We start from the raw sequence: 23049 nt of genomic DNA, 5'->3' as shown, positions 1-23049 counted from the left end.
TAATAATAGTGTCCAACTCAGGAATTTTGTAAGAATTATAAATGAGTTACTTTATATAATATGCTTAAGACGTATATTTAGGAAACACTCAAATTAGGTGTGATGGTGATAGGCTTTATGTTGAGATCATATTTAAAGCCATCGGGGTAGGTGTCACTATCTAGGGAGAGTGTAAGAAGAGGGAAGAAGAGAGCCCAAGATGAGCTTTGATAATCTGTAACTCTGTTAAACTCTCTTTTTAAAACTCAGAAACCCAACTGTTTTCAGGGAGCAGGTACGTAAAGGAAGTGCATGACGTGAGACAAAAGCAGTTGGCAGAGATGTTTCAAATTATGAGAGTGCCTACAACTTTGTACTGCATAGCGTATCCAGAGGTCTGATTCTGTAAACACTGGGTTGTGGCCCACATTTAAAGATCACTTTATTTAATCGGTCAGTAAGAAACACACACACATGTGCAGTTGATCCTTGAACAACACAGGTTTGAACTGTGTGGGTCCACCTATTCGTGAATTTCTTTTTATAAACTGTGGTACTGTGAATGTATTTTACTTATGATTTTCTTAACATTTTATTTTCTGTAGTTTACTTTATTGTAAGAATACAGTATATAATACATTTAATATGCAGAATATGTGTTAACTCTTCATGTTATCAGTAAGGTTTCCAGTCAACAGTAGGCTGTTAGTAGTTAAATTTTGGAGGAATCAAAAGTTATACGTGGATTTTCAACTGTGCCGGGGCAAGGGGTGCCCCTAACCCTTGTGTAGTTCAAAGGTCAACTGTGAATAATAAAAACACATTTTTATTGGTTTTTCTGGGGACATTTTTGAGCTATCGGGTATTTAGTTTCTTTCTGGTATATGTTACATCATAAATATGGCCATATTCAGGCCAAACGGAACATTCCTAACACGTTTCTGGTGACAGAGTAGAATCTGCTTCAGAATGCCCGAGCCAGATCGCTGGTATGGAGTGGAGCTTGCTAGTGTGTCTGGGAGGACGAGTACCTGCCTACTGATCTAAAAAGAAATAGTCTTTCACCTCAGTTGTCAAGTACAAAACCTGATAGCTTCAAGAACCACGTAGGGAGATTCTTTGATTGCAAATTATTCTATTAGGAATCACTTCTATTCAAGCCAGTTTCTCTTTAGTTTTCATAATGAGGAAAGGTAGAGGACCTGAGGGCAGCTACCCCTCAGTGGGTCCTCTTCTAACCTTGCAATTCCAGTAAATGAGGAGGCTGGAAGCAAGCAGATTTAAAAGCATTACAGGGCAAATAGGTTGATAAGAGAAAAGCAAGATATAAAACTGGATATGCAATGTCATCTTAAGTTTGCAAGATTAAAGTACAACCCAGGAGAACAATTTCCATATAATTAACAGTGATTATTTCAAAATGGCAGGATGAGTGATAGTTGTTTTCTTTTCATACGTTTTACTTTCTGTATTTCCCAAGTTTTTATAATGTGCAGTTTTTATTTTTACTTTTATTTTTTTTAATTGTGCAATTTTTAAATGATGAGGGAAAAGGAAAGATAGTTGGTTGCTTTTAAAGTTTAAATCCATGAGTTCATAATGAAACTTAGGATAAAAACGAATTGATCATTGTTGCTAGGAACCAGCTCATTATTTTATAATCGGGTTCCTTTATTCTGCTTTTCTGTTACAAACTGTACTACAGAGGACCAAATAGTGGATGAAAGGAAACATCTTTATAGAAGTGTGTTGGCTAACAAATGAGAAAAGAATAATAGAATAGTATCATTTTGCAACCACTTAGGAATTAATAGATGTAAGCACTAAATATGAACAGTTGCTGACATCACTAAAACAAAGCCAGTCCAGCATTATGTACTTCCTATTTGTAGAATAATACATCATCATCCATGTAGGTGGTTCTGCAAAACAAAAAGCAAAACTGAACCTGAATCTGATCAAGCCTCTTAGATTCAGCTACGAATTATAGAACACATATAGCACAGATGCATATGTAGAATGACTCCTTGGGATGGAGACAGCAAGATCTGGACCATAAGGAAGCTATAGGCAAACAGTTCAGATTGTTCATAAATTACAAAGAAAAAAAGGGATTAGAGGGAACTTTAGATTAGGAAAGACTTAAAAGATCAGTGAGTCTCAATGTATGGACCTTATTTGGATTGATTTTTTTAATGTTAAAAATAGCATATATTTAATAATATTAAAGAGTTACTGTCCATCCTCTTAGGTGTGATGAGAGTTTATATTTTAAAGATAGGTACTAAACTATTTGTTGATCCTGGTGTGTTGAATTTGCTTCAGATAATATGAGGGGGAGTAGCTAGCAGTATACGTACTGGTGGGGAAAGATTGTGGGTACTATATTCTTGTGTATGCTTTTGTGTGTTTGAAAAGTCTCCTTAAAAGCCTACTTCTAATGTACTTAAAATTAGCTTTAAAAAGTTGCAAAGTTATTTGGGTAGCTTGGCTACACAGTTTCTCCTCAGCGTTCATAAGAATGGACATTGGTTCGTCATTGGTGATTACTCCATGGCTTTCCCAGTCTGTGTCCATGGCTCCCCCAGTCTGTGACCTGCCTGGGATTGTTCTTCCCATCTCATTGACAGTAAAAGCTGGCTGGTTTGTTGTCCTTCCTCTGGCTAATCATTTTATAGGGAGTGGCTTTTTTGACAGAATGTCTCTGCAAGTTTTGAGTGGTGGGAGATGTTAAATAGGCAGTGTGCTGTTTTTGAGGATCACTGGTGTCCTAATAGCACGCTTAGTCTCATGGCATATAGAGAATGGATCCTGGACCCTCCCCTGGAGAGAGGCTCTGGGGAGTCATTGCTGACTAGCTGGGGAGTTTTCTGGAAGAACAGAAAGACAAGTACAGAAGTCCATGGTGGGGAATGCACAGTTTACATTCTCTCTCTTCTATAATGCGTATTTTCTCTACTGTTCACTCTCCTTCTTAGAGGCCATTAAAAAAAAAGGATAAAAGGACAAATAAGGAGTTTTTTTTAAATATAAAATATAGTTAAGGTAATGGAAGACTTAAAAAATGAAAATTGAAGTAAAGCTTAAAGATTAGAACTGATATGTTAATACAATAAATTGCTTATTTAAGAACATGTTATGGGGGTGCCTGGGTGGCTCAGTCAGTTAAGTGTCTGACTTCAGCTCAGGTCATGATCTCACGGTTTGTTAGTTTGAGCCCCGCATCAGACCCTGTGCTGACAGCTCAGATCCTAGAGCCTTCTTCAGATTCTGTGTCTCCCTCTCTCTCTGCCCCTTCTCTGCTCATGCTTTGTCTCTCTTTCTCTCTCAAAAATAAACGAACATTAAAAAAAAAAATTAACAACAAAAAAAGAACATGTGTATTGAAGAAGCTAAAAATGAGAATAGAAATAATTTATATAAGACAGAAACCAGATCTACAATCCCCGAAGAAAGATTGAATTTTAAAATGATAAAGGGAAGAATAAAGAATAAGAATAAATTAACATAGCACCTAGATCTTGATTTCTGATACCATTCTCCACTAAAAGGAACCAGGGCTCCTTGGAGGAATGACTGATTCTAGGACTGGTGCAGGAAATACACAAGTTGAGCCGGGAGCACCTTTTAGTGCCAGAAAGTAAGAAAATGCTTTTAAATACCCACAAAACCCAAAACAAACAAGAACAAGTGATTCAGGGTATGGCCAAGGGACACAGGAGCCAATACAAAGAGCTCCCAATGGTCAGAGCTGGAACAACTTGAGCAAAAACATGATGCCATATTTGAGTATAACTCAGAGTATAAAATAAATATGTGTATTTATACACAAAAGAAAATATGTGTATTTATATAAATGAAGGGTTGAATGAATAAATGGGAGAGAGGAGACAAATGTCCTTTGCAGAATAATTACAAATAATTTATGTAGCTGGTCAGCCTTGAGCACCTTAACTGGGGATTGTGCATAGTGAGCTTCTTCCAAAGAGTGCGGTATGGAAACGGGGGAAGAGTAACTTTCAGTGTGGAACTCAGCAAACACTATCTCATGCCCCTCGAGCAAGAGCAATTTATAGTAAATACAATTAGAAGTTTATTATAAAAGTGAAATTTTAAAACAGCTCAAAGCTAACTTAGAGAAACTGAGAAATAAAATTAGTATAAAACAAAACCCAGTAAGTACTAAGAAAAACTGTAAAATGTCAGACAACTAACATTAAATTATAGTAGTGGGGAAAGTGCTAGAAATTGTTGATTATGAAGGTCCCCCCAGGAAGTCCCTGAGGAGGAGCTAGCTCCTCAGGGAGAGAAGCTGTAGCATGGGCTTCTCGCTTTGTTTCAGAGAAACTGGGGCCAAAAGCCTGCTGTTGCTTTCTGCATCCTTCTCTGAGCTTCACATTCTTAACTCTTTCCCCCTTTTTCTTTGTCATCCTCGCCTCCCACACACTCCAGTCCTTTTCAGTGGGCGAAGCTTTTTAGTTCCTGAAGTGTACAGAGCTGACTCTAAAAATTCAGTGTTTGTGCAGTAAGTCCTTAATGAGCCCTGGCTGTGTGACTGGCATCATGCCAGGTACTGCTCGGAAGACGAAAAGCATTTGGAGACAGACTGAAGAGTCTACTAAGTAATTCTCTACCATTGTTTTTTTAAAAATTTTAGGGGCGCCTAAGTGGCTCAGTTGGTTAAGTGTCCGACTTCGCCTCGGGTTATGATCTCACGGTTTGTGAGTTTGAGCCCCGTGTCCAGCTCTGGGCTGACAGCTCAGGGCCTGGAGCCCGTTTCGGATTCTATGTCTCCCTCTGTCTGCCCCTCTGCTGCTTGCACTCTGTCTCTCGCATTGTCTCAAAAATAAATAAACATTAAAAAAAAAATGAAAAAAAATTTTTAAACAGCCAATAAAAATAATGAATTGAGGATGTTTTTGTATTTTTAGGTGCAAATATTCTGCGAGATTCAACAGGCAACGTCAAACTGGGAGATTTTGGGGCCAGCAAACGACTTCAAACCATTTGTCTTTCGGGGACAGGGATGAAGTCTGTCACAGGCACACCATACTGGATGAGCCCTGAAGTAATTAGTGGAGAAGGCTATGGCAGAAAAGCAGACATCTGGTAGGTTTTGATGCTAGTTTTGCCTGAAAACACTTACCTTCTTACATAATTCCACCTAAAATGGAAATTACTGAGCCAGACTTAGATAATCTTTTGTACTTTTAAATCAGATGTCAGGAAGGGTGCCTGGGTGACTCAGTCGTTAAGCGCTAGACTTCGGCTCAGGTCATGATCGCACTGTTTGTGGGTTCAAGCCCCACATCGGGCTCTGTGCTCACAGCTCAGAGCCTGGAACCTGCTTTGGATTCTGTGTCTCCCTCTCTCTTGGCCCCTCCCATGCTTATGCTCTGTCTCTGTCTCTCAATAATAAAGAAACGTTAACAATTTTTTTTAAAAATCAGATGTCAGGATTACAAGGATTACTATCATTTTCATTTTGCTTTTTTTTTTTTAATGTTTATTTATTTTTGAAGGAGAGAGAGACAGAGTGTGAGCGGGGGAGGGGCAGAGAGAGAGAGGGAGACACAGAATCTGAAGCAGGCTCCAGGCTCTGGGCTGTCAGCACAGAGCCCAATGTGGGGGCTCAGACTCACAAGCTATGAGATCATGACCTGAGCTGAAGCTGGACGCCCAACTGACTGAGCCACCCAGGTGCCCCTTCATTTTGCTTCTTTGTGGCTTAATAATTAAACAAAAGGAGTTTTTGAACCTGTTTTCCTTTCTTTAGACAGGATTTCATCTAAAGCAGATTTCAGCATTAGAAAACTATCTTCATTTTATTTCCCTGAAGATCTTTGAAAGTTATTAACCTTTTTTGCTAGTATCTTGTAATTCAGTTAATCTTTAGTTTTTTAATAATTTTAAGTGAGAACATAAAATGGTTATTTTCTATTTCTCACTGAGAAAAGTGTTTAATAGATTAATCATTTTAGGCACCTAAAGGCAAATAGTTTCTTTTTTTTTATTCTTTTTATTTTTATTAAAAAGATTTTTTTTAATGTATGTTTATTTTTGAGAGACAGAGCACAAGTGAGGGAGGGGCAGAGAGAGAGGGAGGCATGGAATCCAAAACAGGCTCCAGGCTCTGAGCTGTCAGCACAGAGTCTGATGTGGTGTTCAAACTCATGAACTGTGAGATCATGACCTGAAGTCCAGCGCTTAACCAACTGAGCCACCCAGGTGCCCCAAGGCAAACAGAATTTCTAATGTTTGTGTCCTTTGTAAGACAAAAGTAGTATTTAATAATCAGGTTAGAGAATTATATAATATCAAGCAAAAATTATAAAATTAATAATGTTCTCTGCCTAACCATTTGAATTAGCCCTTATTGTGGTTTATTTTCATTGATTTTACCTTTAAATTTTAGTTTTATATAATCATAATCCTTCAATGAAACTTTAAACTTGAAGTCAAGTTGTATTTAAATGTATATGGACTTCAGTCCTGTTTCTCGTGTCATTAAGTGACTTTCCTTCATGGTGATACTGTTTGTGTAATTTTTTTTTTCTAGGAGTGTGGGCTGTACTGTGGTGGAAATGCTAACTGAAAAGCCTCCTTGGGCAGAATTTGAAGCTATGGCTGCCATCTTTAAAATTGCCACTCAGCCAACAAACCCAAAGCTGCCACCTCATGTCTCAGACTATACTCGAGATTTCCTCAAACGGATCTTTATAGAGGCCAAACTGAGACCTTCAGCTGATGAACTATTAAGGCACATGTTTGTGCATTATCACTAGCAGCCGGTACCTCTACTGTGCCTCTACCCAGCTCCCATCAATTCATTCACCTTCTCTCTGACTGCACTTTTCTTTTTTATAAAAAAGAGAGATGGGGAGAAAAAGACAAGAGGGAAAGTATTTCTCTTGATTCTTGGTTAAGTTTGTTTAATAATAGTAACCTAAATTTTTTATATTTAATCTTTTTTTTCCCTTTCAAGAACTTGAAACTCCTTTTTTTTTTTTTTTAATTTTTTATAATGTACTGATGTGGTTCAGAGAGATAAAAGCACTTTAGTACATAGTCACTCTTTTTAGTACAAACAAATCATTTAAAATACCTAAAGATTGTAGAGTCTTTCCCTGCGTCACTGACCGATTGATTTGTGGTGATTGGGAAGACATGAAAAACAAGGAGAAGAAAATGATGTATGATTTGTAGTTTTTAGTGATAGTATTTAAAATAGATCCTCATTTTTGGGGTTGAGCCCTAAACTTGAGTTTAGGGTAGGTACTCAACTTAAAGAATATAGGTTCCTTCTTATATCTGTATTCTTTAGATCCTAACCTCTGTCTACCAAGCTTTTTGCTCAGTAGGAATCTCGATAGAAAATATGAATCTCTAAGAGGTATGTTTATTTGTTAATTCTAACCAGTATAATAAGCAAATACACTATAATAGATCCATGTTACTGGAATCTGTAAACCTTGAGGGATAGCTTTCTGCTTAAAAAAAAAAAACAAAAAAACAAAAAAAAACAAAAAAAAAAAAACCGGTACTATTTTAGTTTAAAGCAGATATGGGAAGTCAGTGAGCAAATCCAAATTAAACGGCAAAAAAAGATTGCTCTATATCAGCATGCGAGCGGATGAAACCACATTTGCCAGTCAAAAGAAATAAGGAAAAGAAGAACTAAATATTGTTTAGTATATTTGCAACTGTGTTCTTTATCAGAGGTAGATAGTCCCAAAATTAAGGGAAAAAAGAAATAATCAAAATCATGTATACTGTATTTCCCTGTTTCTAGCTCCTGATTCCCCATGGATAACATTCTTTGGGAACTAAGAATTTAACTTGGAGTATCATGTGTTACAGCTAGTGTCATGAGATAAAATCCTTGTTCTTGGGATCACAGAATACTAAAGCACCAAAAAATAGTTACCATGTAAAATAGTGGTTCCCACGTGTCAGATGAGGTTACTTTTGCTTTGCATTTGGCAGTGCCCAGAGATGATTTTTCCTGTCACAACTAGAAGGATGTTAGTGGCATCTGGTGTCCCAAAGCCAGGGACGCTGCCAAACAAACTACACTGTACAATACAAGTACAGCAACCCTGTTCCCCAAGTAAAGAACTATCCTGCCCAAAATGTTAAAAGTGCTGAAGTTGAGAACCCGGATGCAAAGACCAGCCCCAGTTATAAACTGAAAACAGCCATTTGCAGAGCAGGGTCCTTGCAAAAAGTAAATTTCAGAGAGAAAGTGATGCGCAGTGCATGATGAGGGTTTTACAAGAGCAGATACCACTACTTTAAGTCAAGGGTGAGCAATCTCAACAAACATCAGATAGCAATTCTTTCCTTACCAGCTGCATATTACACCAAAACCAGTACCTTCCATTGTAGAAACAAAATGAATTTAAACACAGAACCTGTTAAACCCTGTATGTATTCTTTCCTCAAAAGTCAGTTCATAATTGTGAGAAAAGCAAAGCATATCAGAAAAGAGTATTAACTATTTTATGGGAAGGTTTAAGGTATTTCTAGTACAGCGTATCCCCTAAGAGCAAGGGCATCCAGTGGAAAGAGGCAGCTGGGAAACTCCCACTAGCTCTAATGGACTTATGCTACTGAAAAATATCAATAACATCAGTAATTTGGCTACTTGCGATTTTTTCAGCATATTAAAGCAAGTGCTAAGTGCTTTATTTTTAAAGGTTAGAAAATAGTCTTTCTGGAGGCCCTAAATGTGTTGCCTTTTATAGGGTTCATAAGGAGCTCTGGTATTTTATTTTCTGCTTAAAGGTATGCTCTTCTAGGGACTCTTTTAAATTACTTTGTTTCTGAAGATAGGTAGATCTTGGTTTCCTATATCAAGGTCCTATCTGGCCTTTTCTGTAGGAATATTTGAAATACCACTAGCTAGGCTGAGAAAAAAGTCAAAGCACAAATATGCTTGTCAAAGTTTCTCCCATACCCTCATAATCAAAGGAAGCAGCTTACAAAGAAGAATATGAATTAGTGGCCCTTCCCCTGGAAAATCAACTGCCAAATCTTGTGCTATAAACATAGTAACCAAGGATGTGGATCTATTATAATTTCTTTATCTTTTATGAGTGAAGGCATCTCTTCTGCTTGAGCAAGATGGTATCTGGACCAGTGGGCTTTTCCTTCATTCCTTTGTCTTGTGTAGTCTTGATTTCCTTTGGGCTCATTTTTGGTCTGTCAGGGTAACCAGCAGTGTAGAATATGAGACAGATGCTCTTTAGAGAGAAATCTTGGGGGACTGTGAAACCCAAAGCAAAATCATTTGCTTTCTTCAGTCTCTTTTTTCTTCTCTAAGTGCCATAGAAAATAAATTCACCTGAAAAGAATTACTGCTTTAACACTGCTGCAGAAGACCTTTGTTTTATAAGGAAAATGTGGGAAAGTATCGTTCTTTATGTAAAGACTTTAAAATAGACTAATAGTTTACAGAATTGCTATATAAAATGTGATGTGAATTTATTTCAAACAAGTTGTAAAGGTACCAAAACCACAATAAAAGTTAATATATTATACAAAAACTACTAGAACAAAAAAGCTTGAAGTGGGATGAGGTGTGAAAGACCAGAAGTAAATTAAAAAAAAAAAAAAAATTTAAAAGAACCTCGCCCCCCCCCCCCATTAGGGGCAGTTAAATATAACACTCCAATTTTTTCTTTCTAATAATGGTATGGATCAACAAATGAAATTTGAACTTTTAAAGATGACTCAATGTATTTTGTTTTTTAAATGCACAACTGATTCTTCTATACTGTAATATTTCTTTGCTGAGGCTGGAAAATGGCCAGACTGCTGACTTTGTGCCTTTAAAATGTGTTCTGCTTTGATAGTGGCAGACTTTTTGGTGCTGGAGAAGATTCACTAGCAGTCTTATATGTGCTTTTCAGGAAATACCTTTCTACGTAGGCCTTGAGAGATTCAAAATGGCATGACTTAGGCTTGGACCAAATACAAGATCTTTTACATTGCAAACAAACTGTACTGAATAAAAGGGTTAAAAAACATCACAATGACTAATGGAAATTTTGATGGTAATTCTTTAAAATGTATTTAAAAGTATACAGACTTTGAAATTTTCAGTATGAATATCTTGAAAATTTTTCAATTTTTCTCATTTATAAAACATGTTTCTAACTTGAAAATGCCTTAGAAAGTTCTCAAAGGCAGTCAACCTTACATAATTTCTATGAGATTGGAATGTTAATGCATAGACAGAAATATAAAAGAAAATGAAAACTTGAATTGGCTTTCACATGAGGGAGGCTTTATTTTATTACCAATAGAAAGTACATGAAGAAGGTGGAATTATTTCGTTAATAGCTCTCTGCTGCTTTAGCTTTTATATATGTCAGGTGTGGTCTGTAGTACTTCTGAGATGGAATTGTTATAAGATATGTGAAGACACTAAGAAAATCAAATCTGAATAGTTTATAGGGATGACCAAGCTTGGGTGCAAAAGCCAAGATGTTCGTCAGATGCAGATTGACCCACAGAAGAGCTCTGTGCCAATGGTTTCATTTGGGGTCTAGAGACCAGTAGCTGGATACACAGTCACCTGGTGTCAATCAAATATAGGAATCTATCAATTTCTTTTAAAGAGGGTGAGTCTTTTTCACTTGCTTATTCAATAATTGTGGTTTATTATGTCAGGTACTAGATTAACTTATCCCTTAAGTAGGTCACAGTCTAGGAGGAAACATGGGCAAATGGATTCTTATTTTATGGCATACCCTAACTCTGAAAGTTTAGCACTGATTTTTTAAAATTCTTTTTTCTTTAAATGTTTACTTATTTATTTTGAGAGAGAGGGAGTGGGAGAGGGGCAAAGAGAGGAGAGAGCAAGCTTCCCAAGCGGGCTCCGCACTGTCAGTGCGTAGCCCATCGTGGGGCTGGAACTCACAAACTATGAGATCACGGCCTGAGTTGAAATCGAATCGGAAATCAAGAGTTGGACACTTTACCAGTTAACCTACCCAGGTGCCCCCAGCAGTGATGTTTTAAAATGCTGTTGTTTTTTATGAAATGAGGGGAAAGCAATTTTGGGTAATCTGGCTGTTACAAACTAAAATGTCATTAACAGAGATTAAAAGTATCCCCAAATTGGAGGGACCCTCTGGGGTCAGGCGGCCTCTTTCTCAGAACTCCCTCTTATATAAAAGTTCAGTACCTACTCAATTCCCGTGATGAGGGGCATAAATTCCATAGGTTTTTTTCCCTGCTTTTTCTTTCAAAGAGAAAATAAATTTTTTTTTTTAGTCTAAACTATTAAAATGCCCAAAACATTTGATAGAAATTGAATCCTGTCAACAGTGTTACATATGCCAGGATCAGGACAGTGTCTTGAGACCTCATTATTTTATATTAAGTTTGGCCTTTTTACAGATGTAATGTTCGTATTTATTTGAATTTTAAGATTGATTAACTGTTAACGAAAAGCAATTTAATTGTTCATTTTTGGTAGTGCCTTTTTCTCTGTATGCCTTAATTTTATTTTATATCAATAATAATTCAAGTTACCCACCGAAATGAAGGTTTTTCCAAAATCAGTAGGCTTCAAGAGTTCATTTGGCCTTGGGACTGTATATTGACCCTTAAATCTTTCTTAATGCCTGCTTCCTCCTACCCTTTTCTACCTCTTTTTATTTTACATATATATATGTACATATTTTACATCTATATATGTTAGAAGAGAAATATTAGCGTTAGTCTATGATAGACAAAGTGCAGTCTCCACTAGACCTGAATGCCTACGATAAGGATAGAAAGAGGTATTCTAATTCTAAAGAGACATAGCAGATTTTTTTGCAGGTTGGTAACTTGACTGTCAGTCACATTGGCACTGTCCAAATTCTTTGTATATCATGGTTCAATGATGATTTTCATAGCAGGGCTAGAATGGTTAATTTTGCCCTAAAGAGGTGATTTAAATGGTTTACAAATGTTAAGGCAATGAGACTTAGGGCAATGCGCAAGGAATCCAGGGATAGCAGTTCTGATCCTTACTTTTAATTAACATTTTGACTAAAAACTCTTACTTTTCTGTGAAGAGAGAGACTGTGTGTGTGTGTGTGTGTGTGTGTGTGTGTGTGTCTGTGTGTGTGTCTGTGTGTGTGTCTGTGTGCACGTGGGAGTTGGGGCAGGGCTGGGAAGGAGGGAAAGGTATGAATGTTCAACTAGATTAGTCTCCGTTCTTAGAAGAACTGAAAAGTGTATGACCTACTGATGTGGGTGAGTGTAATTGTCTTCAGGTAGGAACGCCAGCATATTTTCCACAAGTAGCTAGTACAAGTGATTGTTTAATAAAGATATTTATTGTAAATTGCCAAGCTTTTGGTTGGTAAAAGTAGATTAAAATTGAATTTGTGTGTGTGTATAATAGCTTATATATAATTCTGAAATAGAAAATAATTGATTTTGCATAGTTCTTCATGAGCTCTTTGGAATAGAAATTCTTCCAGACATTATGAAAACAAGCTTCCTTAGCTTACCAAGTATTCAAAAGGAAATTGTCTTATACCTCTTTTTGGTTGGCTGAGAAGGCGTGCTGTGAAGCCACTGTTCCTACTTCATAGTTGCTTTAGTTTTGCTTTGACTTCTGCCATGGTCTGGACGGTATGCCATAGTAGAGGTGGAAAGTATCAGGGCCAACCATCTCTCCATACTCACCTGTCAGAGCTGTAGATGGTGATGAGCTCTCAGGGGAGTCTAGAGAATCTTCTCTTGGTGATAGAGCAGACATGGTTCAGTCTCAGAAAGTTGAGGGAGGAGTCATAGCTAGAGTAAAGAAAAGAATACATTTTTATTTGTTGCCTGTATACAGTCTCATGTAAGTCTTCATATTTTTCATAATTATGCATTTTAATTGATAGTAGTATGATACTTTAGTTTATAATGGCAAAGGCATCTAGTCAGTGAGTACTGTTATTCCCTATGCCTGATGACTCCTTGTTTGTATTCACAATGTGTATTATCAGAATCACTTTAAACCAAAGCTTTTATATTCCCTGCACACATAGCCAAAATGATGATCACTGTTACTTCTGCCCACCTGTAAGCTAATAGTATAATTGTGATAAAGCAGGTACTTGTAGAATTTGTATCTCAATCTATCCTTCAAGTAAAAAGACAGGTGCTCAGTATTTGCATTTAGACATACAGAACTTACTTCAACTATTATGGAACTATATAAACATTACAAACTTGAGCTTGTACATGTGCCAATCTTATTGTCATTTGACCATAGATGCATATACGTATACGTTGACATGTGATGCCTCAGGTTGGTGGCATACTTTCTTCCTTGTGTCTTAACATTTATGAACTTGTGTTTGACTTGAGGGGCTTTTAAGAAAGCTGTGAAGAAAAGTAGGTTATGGGCTGACGTCTGCTTTGTGCCATAGACATTTTGGAACATAAGGAAGAGCCTGCTCTTCAGTATACGTGCAGAATTCGTCCCCAGATAAGGATTTCTTAGTCCCTTTATGCCAGTTGAGAATGGTAAAGTTTGTGACTAAACTGAAAAGCACTTTTGTGTTCCTTTATATTTTTTTAGAATTAAAAAAAAAGAAAAGAAAACATGTAACTAGTGGTGATTTTAGCGTATGTATTACTTGGAGGGGAGAGAGAAGTAACAGAGTCCCATCTTAAGCTCTATTAGATACTTAGGCTCCAAAATGGATTTGACATATTCTAATTTTTCCAAAGACTTTTCCACCTGGAATAGGAAGAGAGAGCTAGTGGAAACATTTGAGCTGGAAAGGCTTATGGGCAAAGGAAAGTGGGCCAAACCCTTGCAATATACCCTGTTCAAGTGCAAGTACAGTGTCTACAGATAAGAATACTTCTTTAAAAACAAACAGTTGTTTGTAATACAATCTTAATTAGTAAGTAAAAGGTTTACATTTTTTCTATTGCTATTGGTTTTAAAATTTGCTAGCCTGCATTCTGAAATATTATAAGAGTTAATACCAAAAATACTTTTAATGTCTGACATCTCTTACATTTCACATGGTTCTTTTTATTCAAGTATCATTGTAAATAAAAGTAAACTTGGATAAATTTGAGAATAAACTTTTAATTGTTGCAAACTATGATTATCAATTTGTAAATTTACCCTTTGACCTAATGTACATTTTTTAATGTAGCCATTAAATTGTCTATATTTAATCTATTAGTTGATCTCTGTAAACGTTTTTAATCTCAGTTGAATGCTGGGCAGTTTATAATTATGTACAAAGGTGTTTTTTTCCTATCAAAGTTGACTTTTGCACATTTTTGGAAATATTTAATTTGTACACTGATTTACTACTCTGACCAATAATTGTTGATGGGTGTATGAGTATCATGAATGCGTGCATTGAACTACTGTCTGTGTCTTTATGTTTTAACTTCTTTCAAGATGTAGCCATCAGTAACTGCACTGCTATTACTGACTTAAATGGACTTTCTTGCTTTTACAAAGTATACTTATCTATGGTTCTATCTTTGTTGGAGAACTCAGGAGTTCAACATCGCTTTCTGATTTTATATGTATTCTAAAATCATGACTAAGTTGAAAGTATGCTTGTAACTCTGTGTATCAGGGGATGTGTGTGTGGAGATGTCTTTTTCTGTCTGTAGGCACATGTATATATCCCAGTAATTTCTTATTTTCATTTTATTTCTACATTTTTATGAACTTGTTTTATATGCGTACTGTTTAGTTAGAATAATTAAATATATATAAAAGCTTTCTGAGAGATTATTTACTATATGAATATATTTTCAGCTGGCTGATCAAAAATATTTTTTTAATTTTGTTTTTAACCATTTAAAATGTATTTGTATTTCCAGAATTGGATGCAAATTTACTTAGATATCAATTAAAATACTCTTGCAAGGAAGGGAATTGAATTCTCCTGTGAGAATTCTGTGAAATGCAAATTAAGAGGAAAACTAGGTTTTAAAGCAGTAGCAAGAACACTGTCCACAAAATGGCCTTTGAATCCTCAAAGCTATGAAAAAATGTGAGAAACTAAATTGTCTTGAAGAGATGTCAAGATTTTTTATAGCTGCAGTTGCTGTTGGCCTGTCCTGTTGTTTTTGGGTATTTTCCTATATTCTACCCTAAAGATTTAAACTTTTAGTTTTTCTCTTACTGGGCAAAATCAGACCGCATTTATAAAACAGTACATTGACATATTGTGATCCTCTGTAATTGACTATAAATTGGTTTAGAAAAGTTTGAACATACATTGTTGTGTCTTTAGTGTACTGTGTATTTTAAGTAACTGGCAGAAAAAGAATTGGAAATTAAATTTCCAATCTGACAATGTTATTGTACTTAAGGAAAGCCTTGTTTTTAATATGCGGTACCACGTAAAAATTATTTGTATTAGGAATAAAGTCCACTGTTGAAGTTGAATGTCACTAAACGTATTATGTTACAAGGAGCCGGTATGATTAGAAAAACCTACCAGAAGCCAGATACAGTGTGGTATGTGCCACATTTCATGCACATTTTGACTTTGTGTTGTTCATTCGAAATTGTGCTTGTAAAAATGTATAAAATTTCTGAGTTTTACAATTTTTATGTACTTATTTTTTCTTGCTGGTAAATAGCTTTTTTTTTGAAATCTAATGTGAAAGGAAACCATGTTTATATTTTGTTAGTGATCAATGACTTTGTTTATATGGAAATTTGTATATTGTTGGCTCACATCTTTGTTTAGATTTCTTGTGCATGAAGGCCTGCAATAATTAGCACAATGAAAATTGCTTTTTCTTACATGTTAGTTCATTTTTTTGAAAGATTGTGGTGCAAAGGCTTACTCTGAGTAACCTTCTGGACTTTGGAATGAATATAAATGAATGGCACTTTGAGTGTTAATAAAGCTGATATTTATTTCCACTGTGATTGATTGTCCAGATCTGTTTTTGACACAGTGTGTTCTCAATTGTCCCTCCTTTGCCTGAGTTGATCACTCTCTAGGACACCAACCACAGACTGACCTGGAAAACATTGCAATTAATCTTCCCCTGAATAGATCTGTAATGTCCTACCTAACATGCTCTGGCATGTCTTTTAATGGACACTTCAATTCTCGAAATCAGAAATTAACAGTGATTAAAAACAAAAACAAAGCTTACTACCAGAGTGTAAGGAATGGACACTCCCACAGTACTAAAGATCATTTACATTAATACCTTCATATAGAGGCAACTTAGTGATGCAAGTCAAAAACTTCAGAATCTTGTATATCCTCTCACCCAGCAATTTTCTAAGAATTAATCCTGTGGAAATGGTTGCAGATGGGCCAAGATTTGTCTATAAAAGCCCAAAACTGAGGCTTTACATGTCCCAACAATAGAGGCTATTGTAACAAAGTATCACAGAGTGGGTGACTTATAACAGATGTATTGTCTCAGCTCTGGAGGCTAGAAGCCTGGAATCAGGGTGTCAGCAGGACCGTTCTCCCTCTGAAACCTGTAGGGGAATCTTTCCTTGCTTCTCCCTAGCTTCTGGTAGCCCCAGGCATTCCTTGGCTATGGCAACGTAACTAGTATCTTCATGTGATGTCCTCCCTGGGTGTATGTATGTTTCCCTCTTTTAGAAGGACACTGGTCCTGTTGGTTTAGGGTCCACCCTAATGCCCTTATTTTAACTTGACTACCTTTTGTAAAGATCTGTTTCTGTATAAGGTCACATTTGGAGGTACTGGAGATTAGGACTTCAACATATCTTTTTGTTGGGCGGGGGCAGGGGGTGTGGATGCAAACCCGTTATAGTCTGCCCTGTGGCCCCTAAAAATGTATACCTGCCCCACATGCAAAATACATCCAGCCAATCCCAACATCCCCCAAAGTCTTCATCATTCTAGCATCACCTCTAAGCCCAGCATTTCATCTAAACACCACCAACTCAAATCTCATCATCTAAATCACCCGGATCAGTTATGGAGAAGACCCCAGGTAAGGGTTCATGCTGGAGCAAGATTCCCTTCCATGTGTGAACTTCTCTGAAACCAGACTAGTGATCTGCTTTCAGAGCACAATGGTGGCACAGGCAGAGGAGGGACATCGCCATTCCAGAAGAGAGAGGTCAAAAGGGAAAAGGGGACATGGGTCCCAAGCAAGTATGAAACCTAGCAGAGCAAGTTCCACTAGATTTTAAGACTGGAGAATAATCGTCGCTATCTCCGTGCTCTGTCCTGAGGAGCCCAGTGGCTGGTGACACTGCCACCTCACAACCAATGAGGTGGTCCATAGACTCAGATTTGCACCCTGGGCCTGCCCGTTCTGGGGGCCCTCTACGCTGCCCTCCAGTCATTCTTCCCTCTTTCTTTCTGCTTCACAATTCTTTCTTCAACTTATCTTTTTCTCTCACGTTTTACTATTAGCAGCAAGGAGAAACCAGGACACACCTTCGACCTTTTCATCCAACTTCATTCATAGTTTCCAAGTTCTATTTTCTACCCAACAGAACACAATCCAGCCAAATCCTCTGCCACTTTATAGCAGGGATCACCTTTCCTATAATTTCCAATAACATAATCCTCATTTCCCTCTGAGCCTCACTAGAGTCACATGTAATGTCTATGTTTCTATCAACAATCTCTTCAAGGCATTCTAGTTTTTTTCTATCCTGCATCTCAAGATTCCCCCATTCTCTACCCATTACCTAATTCTAAAGCTACCCCCATATTTTTGTTAAAAAAATTTAATTGGAGTATAGTTGACAAAATATATTTTTTTTTAATTAAAAAAATTTTAAAGTAGGCTCCATGCCCAATGTGAGGCTTGAACTCACAACTCTGAGATCAAGAGTCACATGCTCTACCAACCAAGCCAGCGAGGCACCCCGACATAATATATTTATATTAGTTTCAGGTGTACAACATAGTGATTCAACAATTCTGTACATTACAAAATGCTCACATGATAAGCGTAGTTACCATCTGTCAACATACAAAGTTATTACGATGTTGACTGTATTCCCTATTGACTTTTCATCCTTGTGGCTTATTTATTTTATAAGTGGAAATTTGTATCTCTTAATGCCCTTCACTATGTTGCCCCCCACCCCCCCGGCTTTGGCAATCACTAGTTTGTTCTTTGCATTTATGAGTCTGTTTCTATTTTGCTTGGTTCAATTGTTTTGTTTTTTAGACTCTGCATATAAGTAAAATAAGGGATTTGTCTTTTTCTGTCTGACTTATTTCACTTAGCACAACACCCTCCAGGTCCCATATTTGGGTTATTTATTACAGCAGCACCCCATTTCCCTTTAGCAAAATCTGTATTAGGGTCCTCCAGAGAGACAAAACTGTTTTGCTGTCTGGAGGCAGAATTCCTTTTTCCTTGGGAAACCTGTCTTTGCTCTTGGGGTCTTCGACTGAATGGATGCAGCCCACCTGTGTTATTGAGGATATTCTGCTTTACTTAAAGTCTACTGCTTGTAAATATTAATTATATCTAAAAAATACCTTAGTAGCAACATCTAGGCTGGTGTTTGATCAAACAACTGGACACCATAACCCAGCCAAGTTGACACACATAATGAACCATCACAGATATTGAGCAGATAAACTAGTATATTCATACGATGGAACTCTCCACCATGTATTACTGACTGAAAGAAAGCAAGTTACATGAGATATATAGTATGATCCCACTTTTCACTTAAAAACAGAAAAAATATCGGGAGGATATATATGTTACTCAAGTGGTGGGTGAGTTATGAGTGGTTATTATTTTTGCTTCCACATAATTTTTTAAACTTTTATGATAAATGTAGGTGTTTTTGCCTATTACCAAATATTTTCCCCCAGCTTTATTGAGATATAATTTACATACAACATTGTGTAAGTTTGAGGTATACAATCTGTTGACTTGATACACTTATATATTGCAATATGATTACACCACAGCAGTATCTATCATGTCACATGATTTCTATTCTTTTGCGTGTGGTGAGAACATTAAGATCTAATGTCTAGCAACTTTTAAGCATATAATACAGTATTATCAACTATAATTGCCATCTTACACATTAACTCCCTAGAACTTACTTATCTCTAGCTGAAAATTTTACTCCTTGACCAACACCTCCCCATTTCCTCTACCCTTCAGTCCCTGGTAACCACCGCTCTACTCTGTTTCTGAGTTCAGAATTTTTTTTTTTTTTAGATTTTACTTATAAGTGATACCATACAGTATTTGTCTTTCTCTGTCTGACTTACTTCACTTAGCATAATGCCCTCAAAGTCCATCCATATTATTGCAAATGTGAGGATTTCCCTTTTTCTCATGACTGAATATTTCATTTTGTATATATATGCACCACATCTTCTTCATTTATACATTGCCAGACGCTTAGGTTGTTTCCATATCTTGGCTACAGTGAATACTGCTGCAATGAACATGGGAGTGCAGATACTTCTTTGAGACCCTGTTTTCATTTCCTTAGGATGGATACCCAGAAGTGAGATTCCTGGATCATATGGGAGTTCTATTTTTAATTTTTGAGGAACCTCCATACTGTTTTAATACTGGCAGTACCAATTTATAGTCCCACCAACAGTACACCAGCGTTCCCTTTTCTCCACATGTTTGCCAACATCTGTTTTCCCTTTTTTTTAAAAGTTTATTTATTTTGAGAGCGGGGTAGGGGCAGAGAGAGAGGGAGAGATAGAATCCTAAGCAGGCTCCATGCTGTCAGTGCTGAGCCTGATTCAAGGCTCCATCGCATGAACCATGATATTGTGACATGAGCCAATATCAAGAGTCAGACGCTTAACCAACTGAGCCACCCAGGCGCCCTAACATCTGTTATATCTTATAGTGTTCGAACAGGTGTGGAGGTGATAGCTCATTGTGGTTTTGATTTGTATTTCCCTGATGATTAGTGATGTTGAGCATCTTTTCATGTGTCTGTTGGCCACTTGTATGTCTTCTTTGGAAAAATACTCAGTTCGTCTGCCCATTTTTATTTATTTATTTTTTAATGTTTATTTCTGAGAGAGAGAGAGAGGGGGAGAGAGAGAGAGAGAGAGAGAGAGAGAGAGAGACAGCCAGACAGAACATGAGCAGGGAAGGCCAGAGAAAGAGGGAGACACAGAATCTGAAGCAGGCTCCAGGCTCCGAGCTGTCAGCACAGAGCCCAACGTAGGGCTGGAACTCAAAAACCACAAGATCATGACTTGAGCTGAAGTTGGACGCTTAACCGACTTAACACACCACCCAGGTGCTCCTTGACTGCCCATTTTTAAATTGGATTATTTATTTTTGAGCTATTGAGTTCTTTATATTTTTTGGAATATTAACCCTTTATCAGATAAATAGTTTGAAATTATTTTCTCCCATTTTGTAAGTTGCCTTTTCATTTGGTTATTTCTTTTGCCATGCAGAAACTTTTTAGTTTATTGTAGTCCCACTTATTTCTTTTTGCTTTTGTTACTTGTGCTTTTGGTGTCACATCCAAAAAATTGTTGCCAAGAGCAATGTCAAGGAGTTTTCCCTCTATGTTTTCTTTTAGGAGTTATAAGGTCTCAGATTTTACATTTAAGTCTTTAATTCACTTAGAGCTGATTTTTATGAGTAGTGTTCCTCTGCACGTGGTTATCCAGTTTCCCCAACACCATTTCTTGGAGAGATTAAGCTTCCCCCATTGAATATTTTTGTCAAATATTAGTTCACAAAATATTTTCTTAATTATGAAAATGTTAGATTGGCCATTCTTCCCCATCACCTCCTTCAGTAAAATTAAGCAGGTTTGGCAGTAAGAGCTTTTAAAAAGTCCATATGTTTAACCCAATATTTCTATTTCTCTGAATTTGACTTAGGAAAACAATCCCAGATAGAGTTAAAGATTTATATCTGATGATGTTCATTACAGGACTATTTATATAATAGGATAAATTGTAACTACTCTAATGCTCCCAAATTAGGGTTTCGTTAAATAAATCATGATAAAGTGATAACATGAAAAATTAAATAGTCATTAAACATTCATTCTAACAAAGGGTGAAAAGGCTTAGTTTTTAGGAGGATATACAATCATATGTCCATGTAACATCTTCATAGTATAAAAACACCTACTCATAGAAAAAAAATGCCTGGAAGAAAATAAACCAAAATGTAAATAGCTACGAGTGGCATTGTATATGATTTAAATAGCTTTCACTATGCTTTTCCTTTTTTTCAAGATTTTTACATGGCATGTAGTACTGTAATCAGATGAAAACTAGAGAAGCAGAAAATCCAGTGTAGGGTGTGGTTCCTCCACTTCTTGAGTGAAACTCTTTTAGAGCAGGGACCAAAAAAAACTTCAATTTACTGAAAGCCATTTAGCTGAGAACTGATCTCTCCATTACAAATCCGGTGGCTGAATCTCAGTCTTCAATTTGCTCAACTGATTGGCAGCGTCTAACACAGCTGATCACTTGCTCCACCTTGAAATGCCATGAAATGAAAGCAGGACTTCCAGGACTCCCCATTTCCCTACTTCTCTGAGCGCTCCTTGATTGGCATTGCCCTGGTTCTCTACCTTCCAGCCTCTTCGCTGTGAAATGTTCCTAGAGCTTTTCTTTACCTACATTCATTCCCTAGGCAGCCACAATCAGTTCTATAGCTTCAATACCGTATGCTGGCAATTCCCCAACTTCTGTTTCTAGGTCCCTGAACTTCAGGCTTACATCCAACTGCCTTCAATTGTCTATTAGAACACTGCCATAGACTGAATTGTGTTCTCCTTAAAATCTGTATGTCGCAGCCCTAACTGCTAATGTGAACTGTATTCAGAGAACCTGTAGGGAAGTGATAAAATTAAATGAAGTCATACACGTGGGGCTCTAATCTGGAAAAGCTGTTGTTCTTATGTGAAGAGGAAGAGGCATCAGAGTTTCTGCCCTTCCCTCAACCCCACGGTGAGGTCACAGTGAGAAAGGAGGAAGGTGGTAATCTGCAAGCCAGGAAGAGAGCAGAACTATGATCTTGGACTGCCAACCTCCAGAATTGTGAGAAAATAAATTTCTGTTGTTTAAGTCACACAGCCTGGGGTATTTTATTATGGCACTCAAACAGACACATTCAATATGTCCAAACCCCTCCCCTCCCTTCAAACCTGTACCTTCTTTCTTCTGAGAGAGCGGGGGTGGGGGAGTGGGGTGGAGAGAGGAGCAAAGGGAAACAGAGAATCTGTCCACCCCCCCCCCCTTTCAAACATGTACCTTCTTTCTTCTGAGAGCGGGGGTGGGGGAGTGGGGTGGAGAGAGGAGCAAAGGGAAACAGAGAATCCTAAGTAGGCTTCATGCTCAGCGCAGAGCCCCACGGGGCTTGATCCCATGACCCTGGGACCATGACCTGAGCCGAAATCAAAAGTCACTCAACTGACTGAGCCATCCAGCCACTCCAAACCTGTACCTTCTTTAAGGTTCCTCAATTTTGAAGTTGCTGCAGCCAAAAATCTTGGAGTTATCCTTTACTCCTCTGTCACTTTCAATACCCAGTCTGTCAGCAAATCCTGCTCTATCTTCAAAATACATTCAGACTGGAACAACTGTTTCTCATCTTTATCCCCACCACCCTAGTAAAGCCAGCAATTTCTCAACTGGAGTGCTGCAGTCATTGCCCTTGACCTCGTAAAGGCTATCTTCAACACAGCAGCTAGTGTAGACTGACTTTTTAATATTAAATCAGATTGTCATTTCTCTGCTCAAAACTCTCCAGTAGTTTCCTATTTTGTAATAAAATCTGTAAGTTTTTGCAATGGCCTATAAGGCTCTATATCAGTGGTTCTCATCTTGTGGATGACAAGACTGCTGTGCCCCTAGAGTTTTACCATTCAATAGGTCTAGGGTGGGGCCGGATACTTTGCATCTGTGCCTTTCTCATCAGTTTGAACCAATTTCCGTCTGACGGCGATGCAGCCAGGGGACCCCACTTTGAGAACCACTACCTACATGTACAGTAGTGGGTCCTCTCTCCTTCTTCCAGCCACACTACTCCCCTCTCGTCTTCCTGTTAGACGCCAAACTTGTGTGGCCGAGTCCTAGGCTCGGACTG

The 23049-nt window shown here is 37.5% G+C and overlaps 1 protein-coding gene across 1 annotated transcript in view; it reads left to right on the top strand.

Moving 5' to 3' along the window:
• The window catches only part of MAP3K2 (mitogen-activated protein kinase kinase kinase 2), a 102923-nt gene extending 87022 nt beyond the window's left edge, over positions 1–15901 (top strand). Inside the window, exons 16-17 of the mRNA XM_060624854.3 lie at positions 4911–5088; positions 6539–15901. Coding sequence (XP_060480837.1) covers positions 4911–5088; positions 6539–6764 — 404 coding nt within the window. The 3' untranslated portion in view covers positions 6765–15901. The remainder of the gene's footprint in view (positions 1–4910; positions 5089–6538) is intronic.
• Positions 15902–23049: the final 7148 nt, after the last annotated feature.

The sequence above is a fragment of the Panthera onca genome, chromosome C1, assembly GCF_046562875.1.
Source record: "Panthera onca isolate mPanOnc1 chromosome C1, mPanOnc1 haplotype 2, whole genome shotgun sequence".
NCBI lineage: Eukaryota > Metazoa > Chordata > Mammalia > Carnivora > Felidae > Panthera > Panthera onca.
This window is presented reverse-complemented; position numbering and strand designations above follow the sequence as displayed.